Below are 19,949 nucleotides of genomic sequence, written 5' to 3'. Positions count from 1 at the left end.
GGAAGCAGCAGAAGTCCCAGGTAAGGAGCACGGGGCTGCTGCACTGGGTGGGGGAGGTCCTGGGAGGGCCAGCACAGGCTGCATGTGAGTTGGGCAGGGTTGCTGTGGTGCGGCACAAATGGTGTGAGTGCAGGGAGGCCAGGAAAAGAGAGCATAGGGTGAGTGTGAGCTTAGAAGGGTCCGGGAAGGAGGGCATGGGTTGCATGATAGTATAGAGAGGTCCAGGAATGATGGCACTGGTGGGTGGTATGTGCAAATGATGGGAGGCCCAGGCAAGCAGGGCACGGGTGCGTACAAATGGAGAACAGTGCAAACAGCCTCAGGAAGAAGGCCTGGCGCAGCCAACAGCTGCCTTGCATAAGGCCTGGCTGGGCATGCCTTGTCAGCAGCGAGAAGAAGATGGCAAAGGTCAGCTGGGCAGGGCAGCAGGGGCGGCTGGAGCTTTGTGATGTGGCACTGGAGTGGCTGGCTGTGGTGTGGGGCTTGAGGGCACTCCTTGACAATGGCGGCACTGGGGCTGGGGCTGAAGTAGAGGCCCGGGGGCAGTGGTGGCCAGCTGAGACTACTGAAGGCCCTGAGCCTCTACTTTAGCCCAGTGCCTCTGCCATCACCGAGGAGTGCCACTGTGCAGAGTGGCCAAAAGGGCAGAGATGTGAGGGGAGATACACGGATGGGGGGATGTGAAGTGTTCCTGTGGTTGTAAGTGCAGGCAGGTTTCCAAGCACCCAAATTTTGATCATGTGACTGTGGGACACTGCAATGGCCATAACTTTGGGTACTGGGCATAAGTATCATTCATTCAGTACTGCTGTAACTTCAAATGGTTGCTAAATGACTGGTTGTAACTTGAGGACTAAGCAATCCATTGAATAACTTTTCCATGAATGCTGCACACTAACAAAATAAAAATCAAGCAGAAATAATAATTAGTGGAGGCCATGGAAGTAGCAAAAGAAATTTGGAAGTACAAATGTCTTTCATAGGTATAGATAATTATTTTGATGATGGACTCAGTCTTAATACTTTATTTTAAGCCATTGTTTCTCAAAGTGTGGCCCCAGGAACCCAGGAATCAAAATTATTTGCCAGACTATGTTAATAAAATTGCCTTATGTGGTGCAGAGGGGTAGGCGGCAGTATTGCAACCGAAACTCTTCCCATGACCTGAGTTCGATCCCAGCGGAAGCTGGATTTTCGGGTAGCTGGCTTAGGTTGACTTCCATCCTTCCGAGGTCGGTAAAATGAGTACCCAGCTTGCTGGGGAAGGTGACAACTGGGGAAGGCAATGGCAAACCACCCTGCTATAGTCTGCCAAGAAAATGTTGCGAAAGCAGCGTCCCCCCAAAGGGTCAGACATGACTCGGTGCTTGCACAGGGGACCTTTCACCTTTCACACCATGTTAGTAAAAGGTGAAAGAGATCTGAAGAGAAACCAGCCTATGTTGAAAAATAATACAATATTAAAATCTCGTCAAACTATCAGGAGAAGCGGTAGCCGCAGCAATTTTTTTTTTAATTTTTATCTTGCCTTTATTATTTTTATAAATAATTCAAGGCAGCGAACATACCTAATACTCCTTCCTCCTCCTCCTCCTGTTTTCCTCACAACAACCACCCTGTGAGGTGAGTTGGACTGAGGGAAAATGACTGGCCCAAGTTCACCCAGCCGGCTTTCCTGCCTAAAGTGGGACGACTTATGGCCCCTGGTTTCTAGCCCATTGCCTTAACCACTAGACCAAACTGGCTCTCAATTTTTAACATGGTAAATATTGATAAATATAACCCATACAAACAAAAGCTCTTTGGCGGTCCTCCACCATTTTCGAAAGTTGGAAGGGGACCTGAACAAAAATGTTTAAGAAAAAAGTTTGTTTTGAACGATTCAACATTCCCTCCGGTTTTTCTCACAGTCAACTCTGAGGCAAGATAACAAGATTTCCATTATGAAGGAATCTGCTCTCTGGGCTGAGTAGTTTACGCTGGTTGCTCTGTGTGTTTGTGTGTCTGTTTATTTACTAGCTTTTTCTCTGGGCCCTCTGTTCAGTTTCACCACTAGGGAAGGCTGTAAAGCTTGTGGAAAAGAGAGAAAAATCAAAACGTTAAGAGATTTGCTTTAGGGGAGGACTCACTTTCCAGAAATGTTCAGAGGCCTCTCCAGGTCTGCTACAGCAGCAAGCAGAGCAATAGAGGAACTGGCCTATCCTTTTCTGTGTGTGTTGTTTGTTATTCCATTGTTGTTTCTGATTTGTATTCTCAGGTTGACTGTTTCAATTAAATGTTACTGTTTTCTGAGAGCTTTGGGCTAAGGCAGTCTACAAATTTAATTTTAAAAATACCTGAAATGGCAGAATCCAGTGATGACGATAATCAGGATAATAATATTAATAACAATTTAATATGAATCCTCAGAATAATTCTGTAATATTTCAGAAGGGGATGTGATTGCACAGGTGAGGCCATCATTCCAGCGATTAGGGATGCCCAAGGCCAATTGTAGGACTTTGCTATCCTGACAGAAACAGCCATTGTGGATTTGAAACCAGCTGTTTAATTCGCACATGTCTAAACTGAATTTGATTCTTAATTTATAATCTCAAAGATTCTATCTCTAATACTGGGAGAAAGATTGTGGATAAGCAAAATTGTGGATAAGCTTTAAAAAGCACAGAGTTTAACATTGCCTTTGAAGAACTTCTATGATGAAAATATTTGCAACCAAACTAGGAAGGGAAGTGCCTGGGTAGTGATTACATTGATTACAACAATCTTTTTTTCTCTTTATTTGGTGAAACAGAGGTGTAAAGAGTTTATCATGTAATAAGTCAAGACATTTGAAATGTTTATAGGAGCATTTATGAGAGCTGTTTAGCTATTGTGTGATTATAATTTGATGGAATAAACCTAGAGCAAAGTTTTGTAATAACATTTTAATTATGAAATGCATTTTTCATGTAAAGAAAGTCTCCAATCCTATATGCACCTATGTGGCAGTAAGCTTAGTAGGATATGGTCAGCTGACATGGAAAATTTACTTGTTTGTGCAAAGAGACGTGTATTTAACAACAAAAGAAACGGAGAATGAGGGATGTTATAAAAAAATTACATTATGACTGAAATCATATGGAAAACATACTTCTGGAACAGACACATGGTTAAATATGTATACGCATCTTTATACAGCAATTTTATATCAAACTTAGATGTGATCTCAGATCTTAGGAATTATTATTGGACCAGCTGTTCTGAATTTTCTCACATAGAGAGAAGCAAAGCTCCTCCTAAACTGGTAGGCAAATTTAGTTTATCCCTTGAAAATATTGGACAAACTAGCTTCCCCAATATTGCTTCTCATTAATCCTCATGGAGATTTGGTATGTACTTTTAATACAATTTTAATATTGCTTAATATTTTAATTTTGTTGAAAGAAACAGTACACTTGGCTCTTACTTCTTTCAGTCTCATTTTTCCCTTAGCTCATTGTTTCCTTTTTCTTAGCTCATTGTTATCTATCTATCTATTTATCATCTATCACAGGTTCATTTATCATTGAAAAAAGTTTTATCATTCCCCAATATTTTCTAACCTTACTTTCCCCCCCCCCAATTTTAATTAATCACAAATAGAATTATGGGGAGATCATTCTTCCTCACCCTAATAGTAATTACTGAAAAATATAAAAATTTGTCACCAATCACTATTTCCCTTAGACTGATTCCCACCAGAATTAATTCTTTACCTGTACCTGACCTTCATCAAACTCTTGTGACTATATAAAGCTATAAAAGTCCACTATGAAATTCATTCATAGTGGACTTTTATAGGTTTCTTAATGCTATCATTCACAAGTGGCACCTCACCACATTTCAAAAGGGCTAGGACTTTTCAAAGGCATGCAGAGATGTGCAGAAAAAGAGGATTATGCAAAATTACAGTGAATAAAGTGATGGCTACTAGCCTTGATGGTTATTTGTTGCATCAATTATGAGTGGCAGTGTTTCTCTGAACATCAGTTGCTGGGAAATGTCATGGGCATGTGCTACAGTATATTCTGCTTATGGGTTTATGGCTATCCCATAGATTCCTGATTGCCCATTGTGGCAGCAAGTTATGTTTAGGACAGGCCTCCTATCCTAAACACAACTCAGATCTTATGAAAAAAAAGGTGAATTTGAATCCTAGAATTTGAATCCCATTATCAGGCAGGTACTCTAATTCTCAAATTGCTTTCTTGTGTTTTTGTCAATTCGTTTTTTTAAAAAAAATATTCAAGAAGGATATACGTGCATTTATAAGGAAAGAGGACTGAAATGGTTATAAACAAACCCATACATTACTTACAAGAAGTAAGTAAAATTATATTTTTGGATACACACACACACACACACAAACATACATACATATACATACACACACACACACACATGCATACACTTGAACAGACCTAATATGGATTATCATGGGACACTTTTTTCTGCCTCAGTGTGATAGAGTTAGTCCAAGCCCATAGTTAAATTTTCTTGTAAGAATGTGCCTAACCTATAAATGAATTTAAGTTCTGAATTAGCAGGAAAACATAGAATAGTTATCTAAACCATTTTTTCATACTGATTTCTCCCTCCCAGATATTAAGTGATTTTCTCTGAAGAAATTGTAGCCTAGGAAATGGCAACAGGGAGTAATAATGGTCATATACTTAATACGTGTGATCCATCATGGTCTGAAGTAGATCATCCACTGCTAGGCCAAGTAACAGAAGAATCACGGGACACTTCCTGCCTCAATGCTGTAGAGTGGCCACTGCGGCGTTATGGCCGATTTATGCCCGAAGCTTTGGGCACTGCTTCAGGCTCTTGGAAGGTAAACTTAATTCATTGTGTCTTGAGGGAGAAATTATATGTCGCTAAATTAATGTAAGAGCTGTGCCAGAAGCAAATCTTTCTTTGAATAAGGATTCAATAGGGCTCAGAATTATATATTGTTCCCTAGGATATATAAATATTTGTGAATGCATCATAATACTGTATGCGCAGATTTCATTTCTTCACCAATTCATAACAGTTTCCCACATTTTACAGTATATTAGACAGCAAGTCTTCTAGATCAGGACGTGCAATGCTAGGACTTGCTATGTATTCTTCAGAACACCTGCCAGCATTTAGAAACTCATTTTGTTTCAGCTCCTAAATAAAATTTCATGGAGGGTATTCAGGTTTTGTTTGTGAGTTTCTTCTGAGACATACTTTGCCAAGGGCTTCCATGTCTGTCTGTGAAACTTGACATTTGCTAAATGGAAGAAAAAGAGGCAACATAACTCTCTCTCTCTCTCTGCTGCCATCTAGTAGTCATCCAGATTTCTGCAACCCAAATCTGGTATCTCTAGTTTTGCCTATAGTAGGAAGATGAATGCTGAATTGAATTGACCATTTCTTTGGTTCAGCACAATATTTCCTATGTTCTGAAGCTTAGTTGTTTTTCTTCTGTGTTTGACTAAACTTCTAGCATTGCAGAATTCTAGCATCATTTTTTGCAGAAAAAAATCATAGTACTTCTTTTAGCCCAAACAAGATATCCAAAGTGGCATACAAAAAGTAACATATTAAAACAGAGGAAATTTCAGAGAAAATAGTCCTTGTCCTGCTGAAAACTACTAAAAACAGGACAACAGTGAATTCTCTATAACCTGGCAAAACTAAGCATGTTAAAATGAAGTCTACATTCTTTTTCCTTGTTCATAATAATGAATACAGTTATGTTTATTTCTTGAAAATAGGTATCCAACATAAACATATTTTGTATGCAACACTTTTTTTAGAAAAAAGTTCACACTTTTATTTTCTGGAAACCTCTTCCTTTATATTTTCACCATGTTAAGAGACAGACTCTCTCTCTTCAAAGGTTTTGGAGTCAAATGAACAATCTGGCTTTCTTGTTCTCAGTATAGTTATTTCAGGCCATTTCTTCATTTCCAGAGGAAAAGAGGTACTGGTAAGTATTGACTTTTATATATTTTTGTTTCTTCAACATGTCCTCTTTCATTGGTATAATGTTTTTCATTAAAGGAATTGTCATGAGTGCCGTTGAGCTAAAGTCATCAGCGCAATGGCACTCATGACAATGACAAGGAAATAGGTGAAGGGGTACAAGTTAAGTAGCCATCAACCCACAACGACTAACGGCTAACAAACAATAGCTAAACGGATCACGGAGCCACCCAAGCCATCAGCGGCAATACAACGGGGATCGCCCAGCTGAAAGCAATCAGCAGAAGAATGAAAACCTGAGGATGGGCGATCCTGGAAACCCTCAACCAATGGCAGGGCAACGCATGGGACAAAGGGGGGTGACGTGACCGAGAGCGAGGGGGCGCTGACCGGCGCGGGGTATTTAAACCCCGCACCGGCGCGCTCCTGTCACTCTCAGCTTTTTTCTACCAACGTTGTACCTACCCTGAAATAAACCAGAGCCTGCTTTGCAAACCAGTGTCTGAACGTTATTCAGAGGTAGGCAGCGCATGACATAAAGCTGAGAGTCATAAACTCAGCCTCGCCGAGCCCCACCGGACGACAACGAGCCGCGGGAGGAGTAGACGGCGAGAAGACCAGCAAGATGAGGCCGGAACGACGCGGGCAAGGAGGGCAAGCCGCGCGGCAAGAGACAGAGGAGGACCGACCGAGGCCAGAGGCACCGCGGACTCCCGGAGCCATGGACGCCCACCCCACCCGACCCGAGCCTCAGCTCCAACCCCAAGGGGAGATGGCGACGGAGGCAACCCGACCGCGGGAGGGAGCAGCACGACTTCCGAAACCAGCGGAGGACCCCGCGCCCCACATCGCACCCCAGCAACGGGCGTGGAGCGACAGCCCCACGATGCTCGACACGGAGGAGGACGACGGAGACACCCATCAGACGGAGGAGGAAGCGGACCCGCGGCGGAGGGACGATGAACCCCACCGGCAACCCACCCCCGAGGACGCGCCAACGGAACCGGCCCCAGCGGCGGCGCGGGCTGTGGACGAGGAGGCACGAGCTGAACTCGCGGCCATGCGGGCTCAGCTGACGGAACTCCGGACCATGCTCCAGGCGCTCATGCCCCCCGCGCCACCCAACGACGTCCCCGCACAAGCCCACACCCCGAGCGAAGCACCGAACACACACGGGCCAGCGGAGAGCCAGCAGACGGCACAGGCGGCCGACACCACACCCCGGGAAGCGAGAGGCGGGGCCGCACAAAACGCCCGGGCCCCAAAGGACTTCCCCATCTTCTTCGATGGGACCCCCTCAAAACTCTCGTTTTTCGTGACCAACGCTAGGGAGTTCATGGGGAGGCACGGACACTCCTATGACTCCGAGGCCGACAAGATCGCCGCCGTGGCGATCAAACTCCAAGACAGGGCGGCGGACTGGTACGTCCAACTGTACGAGTCCAGCTCCCCCGCCCTCGCCACCTTCCCTGCTTTCATCAAAGAGATGAAAACCTACTTCGAAGACCCCCTAGCTAAAGTACGGGCGAAAAGCGCACTCCAGAGACTTAAACAGGGCACACGCACGGTCCCTGACTACGCCCTGGAGTTCAAAGCCCTCGCGGGAAAGGTCTGCGACTGGTCTGAGACCACCCTGCTGGAAATCTTCAAAAGGGGGCTCAACCGCGACGTTCTCCAATGGGCCCTCTACCGCGACGACCCAGAAACGTTACACGGGTGGATCCACCTCGCGGGAAAAGCCGAACACGCGCACCGCACCTTCCTGATGACAACCACGGAAGACACAAACTATGTCGGGAAAAAGGTACCCGCACCACACGGGGGGATGGCCGGCCCCATATACCCAAAAAAGAAGTTCAACCGGGAGCCCTGCGGGAGGTGTGGCAAATTAGGGCACAAGACGGCGGATTGCTTCGCCAACCGACCGCCGACCAGCGCGCCCAAGCCCGCCCCGAAAATTAGCCCCAAACCACCCAACCCGGGGCCGCCCCCTCACCGCCGAATGACCGTGGCCACAGCGACACCGGAAGAGGGCTGGGACACTTACTGGGGGGAAGAGGACAATACCGACCCCGACCAGCCGGCGGGAAATGCTCCCCGCTTGCTCTGAGACGCGTGGCGAGGCAGGCGGTGGGACAGCAACGCGGACCACCTCAACGAAACGACAAAAGCTCCGTAATATTGGCAGCAATTCAACTCTCTGCCGGCAACGGAGCCACCACGGCCGCGGCACTAGTGGACTCGGGGTGCTCAAAAAACCTCATCCACCCCGACCTAGTCGCCAAACTCGACCTCCGCTGCTTCCCCCTCCCCACGCCGCTGGCATTCCACCAGCTGGACGGCTCTACAGCGGGAGGGAAACCAGCCACGCTACAAACCGAGCCGGTCACCCTGCAAATGGGCACTCACACCGAGCGCACGTCGTTCGTAGTCACGCCCATCGGACGGCCCATTGCAGTCCTGGGGATGCCATGGCTCGCGAAAAACAACCCGCGGATCAACTGGGCGACCCGCACCTTCACATTCGGCGACGGCGAGTATCGAGCACCAGTACCAGCTGGCGAAAGCAACCCCACGGTAGGACGAGCGGAGGCGACCACACAAGACAACGCCGCTACCACAGCAGACCTACCGGAACAATACGCCGACTTCTCCGAGGTCTTCGGAGAGGCAGAGGCAGACCAACTACCCCCCCACCGCAAGACGGATTGCCGGATCGACCTACTGCCCGACGTCCCCCTACCTAGACCAAAGATCTATTCGATGACCCCGAAGGAGATGGCAACCCTCCGGGAGTTCATCGATAAAAACCTAGACAGGGGATTCATAGAGCCAGCATGCTCACCGGTCGGAGCCCCCGTCTTATTCCGGGAGAAGAAAGACGGGACCCTACGGCTCTGTACCGACTACCGGGGCCTAAACGCGGCTTCCCTGTCCAACAAATACCCCTTACCCCTGGTGAAGGACATGCTCGCCCACCTGTCCACGGGCAAAGTCTTTTCCAAATTGGACCTGCGCGAGGCGTACTATCGCATCCGAATCAGGGAGGGGGACGAATGGAAGACGGCGTTTAACTGCCCCCTAGGCGCGTTCCAGTACAAGGTACTGCCCTTCGGACTCGCGGGGGCCCCTGGGGTGTTCATGCAGCTCATCAATGAGGTACTGCATGAACATCTGTTTAAAGGGGTCCTGGTCTACATCGACGACGTCCTCATTTACACAAAAACATACGAGGAACACGTAACCTTAGTCAGGCAAGTCCTCGACAAGCTCAGAAGGGCGCAGCTCTATGCAAAGCCCACAAAGTGCGAGTTTCACAAAGAGCGCCTAGACTATTTGGGGTATCGAATCTCCGGGGACGGCATCGAAATGGACCCCGCAAAAGTCGAAGCGGTGCTAAACTGGGAGCGGCCCCGCAACAGACGGCAACTACAGAGCTTCCTGGGATTCGCGAATTTCTACAGGTCCTTCGCCCGGGGGTTCGCTGAGATAGCCCTCCCCTTAACGGACCTCCTCAAAACCAAAGGGGTGGGGGACACCCGACGCGCCAAGAACCCAGGCACAGTGCTGAATTGGACTCCCGCGTGCCAGACCGCATTCGACAAGCTGAAAGCGCTGTTCACGACGGAGCCAATCCTCGCGCACCCGGACCCAGAACGGCCGTTCGTGGTCCAAGCCGACGCCTCAGACTTCTCCCTGGGAGCCATCCTGCTACAAAAAGACTCCACGGGGCTCCTGAAACCATGCGCCTACCTGTCAAGGAAGTTCTCCGAGACAGAGAGGCGATGGCACGTCTGGGAGAAAGAAGCCTTCGCGGTGAAATCGGCACTAGAGACATGGCGTCACCTACTCGAGGGAGCCACCCAACCATTCGAGGTCTGGACGGACCACCGGAACCTCGAGGCCCTACGAACGCCTAGACGCCTTAGCCCAAAACAGGTTCGATGGGCCCAATTCTTCAGCCGCTTTGATTTCCAGCTGAAGTTCATGCCGGGAAAGAAGAACTTTCTGGCCGACGCCCTCTCCCGGCTGCCCCAAGACGAAGAGCCCGCCCCAGACACCATTGGGACGGTCCTATCCGCCTCGCAACTGGGGATGGCCGTGACCACCCGAAGCGGCGCACGGAGGCAGCTCGACGCTACGGCGCAGCCGACGGCGGGACAACCGGCGACGGAAAGAAGGCAACCGCAACTACCAGGGGGAATGCGCACGGACCTCGCCGCCGCCCTCAAAACCGACCCCTGGTTCCTGGCAAACCCCGACAAGGTAACAATGGCGCAAGACCTGGCATGGGGGGAAGGCAGAATCTACGTCCCGGACTCGCAACGCCAGGCGATCTTGCATAGGTCACACGACGCCAAGCAAGCGGGACACTTTGGGTTCCTCAAGACCCTACACCTAACGCGGCGCCAATTCTGGTGGCCCGCGCTCAGGCGAGACGTAAAAACCTACGTGGCGTCCTGCCCAACGTGCGCTAGGGCCAAACGGGCACCAGGCAAACCCGCGGGGCTACTGCAACGGGTGGCAGAACCCTCCCGCCCATGGGAGGAAATCTCTATGGATTTTATAGTGGACCTCCCACCCAGCCAGAAGAAAACGGCCATTTGGGTGGTGAAGGACTACTTCTCAAAGCAGGCCCACTTCATCCCCTGCACGTCGGTCCCATCCTCGCAACAACTAGCCAAACTCTTCCTCATCCACGTGTACAGGCTACACGGATGTCCCGCACGTGTGGTGACCGACAGGGGCACACAGTTCACCTCCAAATTCTGGCGGGCCTTCCTGAAGCTGACGGGGACCCAACAGGCCCTGTCTACGGCTTGGCATCCGCAGACGGACGGAGCCACTGAGGTTCTTAATGCCACCTTAGAGCAATTTATACGATCATATACGAACTACCACCAAGACGACTGGGCTGAACTGCTCCCGTTCGCCGAAGTCGCATACAATAACGCCGTCCACACGAGCACGGGGAAAACCCCGTTCGAAGTAGTCTCGGGGCGCGACTTCGTCCCCATCCCGGAGCTACCTCAACCCCCGGAACCCCAGGTGGACGCCAGCGACTGGGGACGGAAGATCGCGGAAGCATGGCCAGTAATCACGGCGGCGCTAAAGGAGGCACAGGCTGCTTACAAAGAGCAGGCCGACAAGCACCGGCGCCTACAACCGACGTTCCAGGCGGGGGATATGGCCTATCTCTCCACCAAGTTCCTAAAGTCAACCCAACCCTCGAAAAAACTGGGGCCTAAGTACATCGGGCCGTTCCGAGTCACGCAAATAGTGAACCCGGTAGCAATACGCCTGGACCTGCCACACAACCTCCGGAGGCTCCACCCGGTGTTCCACACCAGCCTCCTAAAACCGGCAACCACCTCCCGATGGCACCCAAGCACGCCACAGCCCGCACCGCTTATGATCGACGGGCAACACCACTTCGAGATAAGGGACATCCTCGACTCCCGCAAACAACGAGGAACCCTACACTACCTGGTCAGGTGGAAACACTTCCCCCACCCTGAATGGGTGGCGGCGCATAACGTTAACGCGCCTGACCTGACCAGAGCATTTCACCGGGCATACCCCGACAAACCGCAACCAAGGTCAGCAAAACCAAACCCCCCCCCGCAGGCCTCCCCCCGCCTCCCGTGCCCCAAGGGAAAGGGCCCCCCCCAAGCCCGCGACTTGGGTGGACCTTCCCCCCCCCGGGACTCACTCCCCCCGCCCCGGGCCCACGGGGTGGTGACAAACGATCGCCAGCACCCTCCCCCCGCCCCCCGGCCGCGGGGGAGTGGCAAGCAAGTCAACAGGGCAACCTGGGGGCAACGCCCAAGAGACACAACAAAGGCGACGCACTCTAAATAAGAAAAGAAGGGCCCTACCTGGAGCTGAGAAGCACCCGACCAGCCACGCCTCTCGCCTCGCCGAACTGAGCCAAACAAACAGGGTGTGGCTGGAGCATGCGCACGCCAGGTCAGAACCCGAGCATGCGCACCATGGACACACCCTGGGAAGGCACGTGGTAGAGGGAGGAGCAAAGGGAGGGGCGACAACTACTCCGGCGGGAACTTTAAAAAAAAAAAAAAAAAAAAAAAAATGTGGCATTTTGACAGCTCCATGGGGAAAACCCAGAAACCCGGGGGAGAACACTATTCGGAAAGGGGGCAGTATGTCATGAGTGCCGTTGAGCTAAAGTCATCAGCGCAATGGCACTCATGACAATGACAAGGAAATAGGTGAAGGGGTACAAGTTAAGTAGCCATCAACCCACAACGACTAACGGCTAACAAACAATAGCTAAACGGATCACGGAGCCACCCAAGCCATCAGCGGCAATACAACGGGGATCGCCCAGCTGAAAGCAATCAGCAGAAGAATGAAAACCTGAGGATGGGCGATCCTGGAAACCCTCAACCAATGGCAGGGCAACGCATGGGACAAAGGGGGGTGACGTGACCGAGAGCGAGGGGGCGCTGACCGGCGCGGGGTATTTAAACCCCGCACCGGCGCGCTCCTGTCACTCTCAGCTTTTTTCTACCAACGTTGTACCTACCCTGAAATAAACCAGAGCCTGCTTTGCAAACCAGTGTCTGAACGTTATTCAGAGGTAGGCAGCGCATGACAGGAATGTTAAAACAATTTCAATTAGTAAATGAATTACGTTAGCATAGGTCCTCAGCACTGTGATAACTTATATGAATAGAATTTATACACAAACTCTAATCATAGAGCCAGTCAACAAAACGTTGCACAATTGCTTCTCCAGCGATGTGGTAGAATCCTGAGAGCTTTGTGATCGCCACTAAAAGTTCTGTTAGCATGATGTTTCTATAACAGAATTTTACAAGCAGTAACAGTGAAGGAGCTTTAAAAGGAGACAGAAAAACCCCACTTGATCAATGGTTACTAAGGTTAATAATTTGTAGTTGGAGGATTTTTGTTTTATCTAGTTAAGTGTTATCGTAAACACAAATTCATTATATTTGCATAGTATTAGAAAAAAAAGTTGAAACTAGTAAACCAAATAATAAATATAACCATAAAAACCTAACCTGCAGGTATATGACCTGTGACTGATTTCCTGACACTAAACATGAAAGGCTGGTGATTTGCTTAATCAGAAGTTGTTAATAGCAAGGCAATTGCCGAAGTTTGATCAATTCAGCACTGAGGCATTATGCATCCTGAGAATATGAGCTTTCATTAAAAAATGTTTTGAAGCATATAGTTTTAAGTATAAGGAACAGAAAATTGAAATAGCCTTATGAAATAGCCTATCTGCCCATCATCATCATCAACATCATCACCACCATCGTTCCCTTTTTGAAAAACTGTAAATAATAATAAAATATATTAAAATTGTAACACATAATTTTCAGTTTATCATAGGAAATATCATTTTAGCAGGTTTTATCATTTATTTCTCACTAAATGTACTCATATATTAATAATTCCAAGAATTGCAGCAGCTTTATTTCACTTAAGTTATACCAAATTTTCAGAGCTGCTTCTGTGTGTAAGTTTTGCATTTATTTCAGGAAGGATTTTCATTAATTGGTGCTTCTCAGTGGCTAAAGGTAGCACAAAAGGCAGATTGCATGTTAGTCAGTTCAAAATTAAAGGTACGCTAATTCATACATCAACATTTTACTTTCATTTATATTTTTTGTTGAATGATGTGTTTTACCATTCCCTTTTTACATAAAAATTTCCTTTGATTTTCATAATGTCCTTCTTATTGTAATGTTCTGATTGTCTTCCCATTTTATGACTGAGAGTTTAGTTAAGCAAATTTTCCTCTGTTTCCATGCTTTTAGCTTTTTAAGGAGTTTGTGATTCAAGCTGTAGTTGCTACCAACTCTTGTTTTTGCTGACTAGTTCAGAGGTTCTCCATCTTTGCAGAATATATATCAATTTGATTTCAGTTTTGTCTGTGCAGTTATGTCCATGTCTAAAATTGTCTTTTACGCTGTTAAAAGAAGGTATTTGGCGTAAACATTGAATTTTTTTTGGCTAATGAGTCTATTTCCTATTTCATTTTGTACACCAAGGCCAAATTTTCCCATTATTCTAGATGCTATGTTACTTCCAGCTTTAGCATTCCTGCCTCCTTTCATTAGTCTGATGACTTTTTGGGGGGGGGGATTGTGTGGAAAAGATATTGTTAATATATCATATATAGTCACCATGAGATGTACAGTGAAATCTCATGAAGATGGAAATATTTGATTCAATAAAATGCTATCTTAAGCTATAATAGTTAAAATGTAATAAAAGCAATGGTAATGCATTATAAGAAAATTCAAGAAATCAACAAGGAAAAACTTAAAAGGATAACATCTAAAAAATGAACTATTGGTTAGAAAGTCAAATTGCTTTTTAGATTACATAGAAAAGGATTCTTGCATCCATCCTTGCTCTTCTTGATCTCTCAGCGGCTTTCGATACCATCGACCATGGTATCCTTTTGGGGTGGCTCAGGGAGTTCGGGGTGGGCGGTGTGGTTTTGCGCTGGTTCACCTCCTTCCTCCAGAGCTGGTCCCAGTTGGTGGTGATAGGGGGGGAGAGATCCAACCCTCGACCCCTCCATTGTGGGGTTCTGCAGGGTTCGGTTCTCTCTCCTCTCCTATTCAACATCTACATGAAACCGCTGGGTGAGATCATCTGTCACCATGGGATGAGGTATCATCAGTATGCTGATGATACTCAACTGTATATCTCCATCCCAGGTGAAGTAGGTGATGCTGTGACTGCCCTCTCCAGGTACCTGGAGGCTGTGGGGGCCTGGATAGGGAAGAACAGGCTTCAGCTGAACCCTGGTGAGACGGAGTGGCTGTGGGTTAAGGGTTCTTCCGTATCCGGGACTTCATCATCTTTGGTTCTGGATGGGGTTGCACTGCCCCAGACAGACCTGGTGCATAACTTGGGGGTCTTCTTGGACTCATGGCTCCTGCTCGAAGAGCAGGTGGCAGCCATGGCCAGGAGGGCCTTTGCGCAGCTTCATGTTGTGCGCCAGTTACGCCCCTTCCTGGATCAGGAAGCCCTTCAAACGGTCACTCATGCCCTTGTTATCTCCCATATTGACTACTGCAATGCGCTCTACATGGGGCTACCCTTGAAGAGTATCCGGAAACTTCATCTGGTCCAAAATGCAGATGCATGGGCTATTTGTGGTGCCCCTAGAAGGTCGCATATAACACCTTTGCTACGCGAGCTGCACTGGGTACCAGTTTGCTTCTTGGTCCAATTCAAGGTGTTGGTTATCACCTTTAAAGCCCTACATGGCACGGGGCCAGGTTACCTAAAGGACCACCTCTCCCCCGTTACATCTACGTGCCCCACCCAATCTTGCAGAGGGGGCATGCTGAGGACCCCGTTGGTAAGAGAATTCCATCTAGCGGGGTCCATGAGGTGGGCCTTCTCTGCAGTAGCACCCGCCCTTTGGAACATCTTGCCCCCGGAGGTGAGGATAGCACTATTGCTCCTGGCCTTGAAGACCTGGCTCTGCCAGTTGGCCTGGGGTGGGGAGGAGTCAGGCCTGGGGTTGGCACCTTCCACATGACGACTGAATGAGATACAGCCATCTGGACTTTATTTTTATTTATATTATTAATAATATGTAATTTTATAATGTATTTTATATATTTATTGTTTTACTGAGTATTTTGTTGTAAACAGCCCAGAGTCACTCCGGTGGAAGGAGATGGGTGGTGACAAATTTGATAAATAAAAATAAATAAATAAAATAAATAAAGCTGAAGTATGTTTTGGGCTTTAATTTAAGAAATGTTCCTGTAATTGTTGAGACAAATATGCAGCAATAATCAAATTTAGTTTTATTTTCTGTTTGTGGATTTATCTAGAGCAAACATCGTATGTTTCGTATACAGTTTACTGGCGATTCCAAAACTCAGGCAGAAGAACACTGCCATAACTGTTTGCAGAAACTAGCTGAGTATATTCCAATTCAAGTAACAGGTGCAGTAAGACAGGAACCACACCAAGGCCACAGTCTGCTTCTCACTGATGAAAGTCAGCTGAAAGATGCAGAACAAAATGTACCAGTACAACACACTGTAAGCTGATGAATGTATGTGGAAGGTGTTCTGGCAGAAAAATGAAAAAGGTGTACTGCCATATAGCTTTAGTATTGTAGTTTATTCTATAAAATGAAATCAGCAAAATTGTTTAACAAAAATGTTTTGTTCTAAAATTACTTGTTTTCAGCCAGTCCTGGAATGAACATATTGATTGAATGCATTTTTAAATTTTGTTTATATTATCTTTATGTATATATGATTTTATAGCGTATGGTCCAAATTTCAGTGAATGCCAACCTACACAATGTGTTCATTGAAAATTCTTGATAAAGTTTTGTAGAGTCCCATTTTTCTTCCAAGTATATTTCTCTTTGATATTCTTACATTATGGAAGTAAAGTATAATTTCTTATTTTATTTACTGTAGTGTACAGTATGTATTTTAAAGTGATGAAATAGGAAAGGAGAAATATTTCAGTTTTTAAATGCCTTATGGTAGGTGGTTGTTGTTGTTTGCCTTGTATCTTTTATGAATTTATTTTGAACTCTTTCTAGGTTGTAAATCTACCTCCAACACATGGAACAATGTCTGCAGCACAGCTAGGACAGGTATTCCTGATACATTTCTCAAGTAGAAATGAAAAGCTAATTTGCTACTGTAGAAAAGCATAATTTTCAGCCACCAAAGGTTTCTTACTTTGAAGGTATTTCAGATTTATAAGAAAAAACATTTGAAAACTCGTAAGTGAAAACCTACACACAAATGGTCCTTGTTATTTATAGAGGTTCTGTTCCAGCCAATTAACCATGGTTAATAAAACTGTGAGTATTGAGATCTTTTAAGAAGTACTTTATGCACATGCAAAAATCCACCCTCCATTTTGTGCATGCACAAGGTGACCAAAAACAAACCAAAACCAGGTAAAGGTAAAGGTTTCCCTTGACGTAAAGTCCAGTCGTGTCCGACTCTAGGGGGCGGTGCTCATCTCCGTTTCTAAGCCTTGGAGCCGGCGTTGTCCCTAAGGACTCGTCCGTGGTCATGTGGCCGGCATGACTCACGGAACGCCGTTACCTTCCCGCCGAAGCGGTACCAATTAATCTACTCACATTTGCATGTTTTCGAACTGCTTGGTGTGCAGGAGCTGGGACGAGCAACGGGAGCTCACCCCGCCGCGCGGTTTCGAACCGCCGACCTTCCGATCGGCAGCTCAGCGGTTTAACCCGCAGCGCCACCGCGTCCCTTATTTATAGAGGTTATTTATAGAGGTTCTGTTCCAGCCAATTAACCATGGTTAATAAAACTGTGGGTATTGAGATCTTTTAAGAAGTACTTTATGCACATGCAAAAATCCACCCTCCATTTTGTGCATGCACAAGGTAACCAAAAACAAACCAAAACCAACACATATGCAAAAACTTTCAACATAGATAGCAAGATCTCATTTTTGTCATGGTATTATTACATGATAATGTATTGTCATTCTTAACTGGTTACTCTTTATTTTAAAGAAATTATTTAAAATGCAAAATCAAAATTCTATTGCATTTGGAAGTAAATTTTATTTATTTATTTATTTATTTACTCAATTTACTGTATATAGCAACCCATCTCACTTTTACGTGACTCCAGGCAGCTTACAATAAAACAAATAAAAACACAAAATACATAATATAAAACAAAAATAAAAACACATAGCAGCTGGGCATGATCTAATCCATCATCCATACAACCAGGAGATGGGCTCTAACTAATGACCAGGGCCCCAGGCTCAAGCACAAAGCCAGATTTTCAAGGCCTTGCAAAGGCCAACAGGGATGTGGCAAATCTAATCTCAGGGGGAATGATGTTCCAAGGGGCAGATGCCATGGCAGAAAAGGCTCTTCTTCTGGGGCCTGCCAGCCAACACTCCCTAGTTGATGGTACCTGGATCATTCCCTTCTTGCCAGGTTTGATAGGACGAGTAGAAACAATAGGGGGGTGACGGTCCCATAAGTAACCTGGTCCTAAGCCATGAATGGCTTTAAAGGTAACCAGCACCTTGAATTGCACGCAGAAGCACACCGTAAGCAAATACAGTGGTGTCAAATGGTCTGAGTAACTGGCACCAGTAACTGCCTGCATTGCTGCATTTTGCACCAGTTAAAGCTTCTGAATACTCTTCAAGGGCAGCCTCACATAAAGCACATTGCAATAGTCCAGTGTAGAGGTCACAAGGTCATGAATGGCTATGAGCAGGGCACCCCAGTCCAGGTACAGGTGCAACTGATACACAGCCCTAAGCTGTGTAAAGTCCCTCCTAGCCACAGCTGCCACCTGCTCTTCAAGCAGGAGCAGTGAATCCAGGAAGACCCCTAGATTGCACACTGGATTTGTCTGGCAGTGCTACCCCATCCAGAACCAAAGATGGACGGTCCATGGATCCAGGAGGTCCAAAAACCTAGAGCCACTTGGTCTTGCTTGGGTTGAGCTGAAGCCTATTGCTCCTGATCCAGGCCCCCACAGCCTCCAGACACCAAGACAGAAGCTCCCCAGCATCACTCAGATAGCCTGGCAGGAAATATAAAGCTGAGTATCGTTAGCATACTGATGATACCTCACCCCAAACTGTCAGATGACCTTGCCCAGTGGCTTCATGTACATGTTTAACAGGAGAGGAGAGAGTACTGAGCCTTGTGGCATCCCACAAAGGAAGGGCCACTGGCTGGATCTCTCCCCACTATCAACACTGACTGGAACTGACCCTAGAAGAAGGAGAACCAGCACAAACACCGTGCTGCCCATCCCCAATCCCGGAGCCAGTCCAGAAAGATACCATGGTCGATAGTATCGAAAGCCACTGAGAAGTCAAGAAGAGCAAGGATGGACACACCACCCCCATCCCACTCCTGCCAGAGGACATCCAAGAATATGAGCAATGCCAAAGTCCTATACTCAGGCCCAAACCTAACTGAAAGGGGTCCAGATAATCTGCTTCTTCCAGAGTCCTCTGAAGCTGCATGTAACCAACTTCTCTACAACCTTCCCTAGAAAGGAAAGGTTGGAAACTGGACAAAAATTGTCCAGAATGGTAAATTAAATATCAAGATAGAGAAATCTTATTCTGATTTAACATGTATAGGGGATTCTTACTAATAAAAACAAGTAATTTTAGCTACAATTTATGTGTTCTAGAGATATAATTATTTGTGCAAAGTCATGTTGATTAAAAAAATCAGAAATATATTTTCTCCTAAACTGCGAGGAACTATTAAAGGCAATTGACTATTCTGTTTTCTTCTGCAGTACATTCTGATGTCAGATGTTCAACTTCCTCTTGCATATCAACAATCCACATGGAGTGCTGAAGGTTTAAGTAGCTTTATTCGCTTGTGCCTATTGGATCAACACTTCCCAGCATTTGTGGAAGAAGTAGAGAAACAGCTAAAAAAAATTATAGAAGGCTAGAAACCAAAATATTTAAAATGTAGTAATAAAAAGATCAACCATAGTATTGCTGACTGTCTGTTTCTGCAGTCAACTTACTATATATTCCTTACCTCCTTAATTTGCATTAAGATTTGAATATGTGTTATGCTAGCTCTTACAAGCCAAAAAGGCTATATTATGCTCTATTTTACCAAGGGTTTTCAGATAAGTAATATGTATATTGGTATATAAGCTGCACCAAATTATTTTATATACAAACTAATATTTTATATTAATAAACTAAACCATAATTCATTTATTTATATCTGATTAATTTGTGATTCTACTCAGTAAGTGGAGCAGCCCAACTTCTTATATTTTTATAGTAATGAAGAATTCAATTATCACCATTATAATAGCTTAAAAGCACTTCATGACATGTGTTTGGAATTGTTCAACATAGCATTTACATTAAAAATACTTCCTCTGAAAAGAAGTGCATTCGTTTTCCCATCTGTATTAATT

At 46.2% G+C, this 19,949-nt stretch overlaps 1 protein-coding gene across 1 annotated transcript; it reads left to right on the top strand.

The window, feature by feature from the left end:
* Positions 1–4,636: 4,636 nt before the first annotated feature.
* REC114 (REC114 meiotic recombination protein) lies at positions 4,637–19,635 on the top strand. The gene is made up of 6 exons (XM_063310394.1): positions 4,637–4,858; positions 5,897–5,986; positions 13,518–13,601; positions 15,843–16,055; positions 16,574–16,627; positions 19,302–19,635. The coding sequence occupies exons 1-6, from the start codon at positions 4,664–4,666 to the stop codon at positions 19,461–19,463; spliced, it is 798 nt and encodes a 265-aa protein (XP_063166464.1). The 5' UTR covers positions 4,637–4,663; the 3' UTR covers positions 19,464–19,635.
* Positions 19,636–19,949: the final 314 nt, after the last annotated feature.

The sequence above is a fragment of the Candoia aspera genome, chromosome 8 (assembly GCF_035149785.1).
Source record: "Candoia aspera isolate rCanAsp1 chromosome 8, rCanAsp1.hap2, whole genome shotgun sequence".
Taxonomy (NCBI): domain Eukaryota; kingdom Metazoa; phylum Chordata; class Lepidosauria; order Squamata; family Boidae; genus Candoia; species Candoia aspera.
This window is presented reverse-complemented; position numbering and strand designations above follow the sequence as displayed.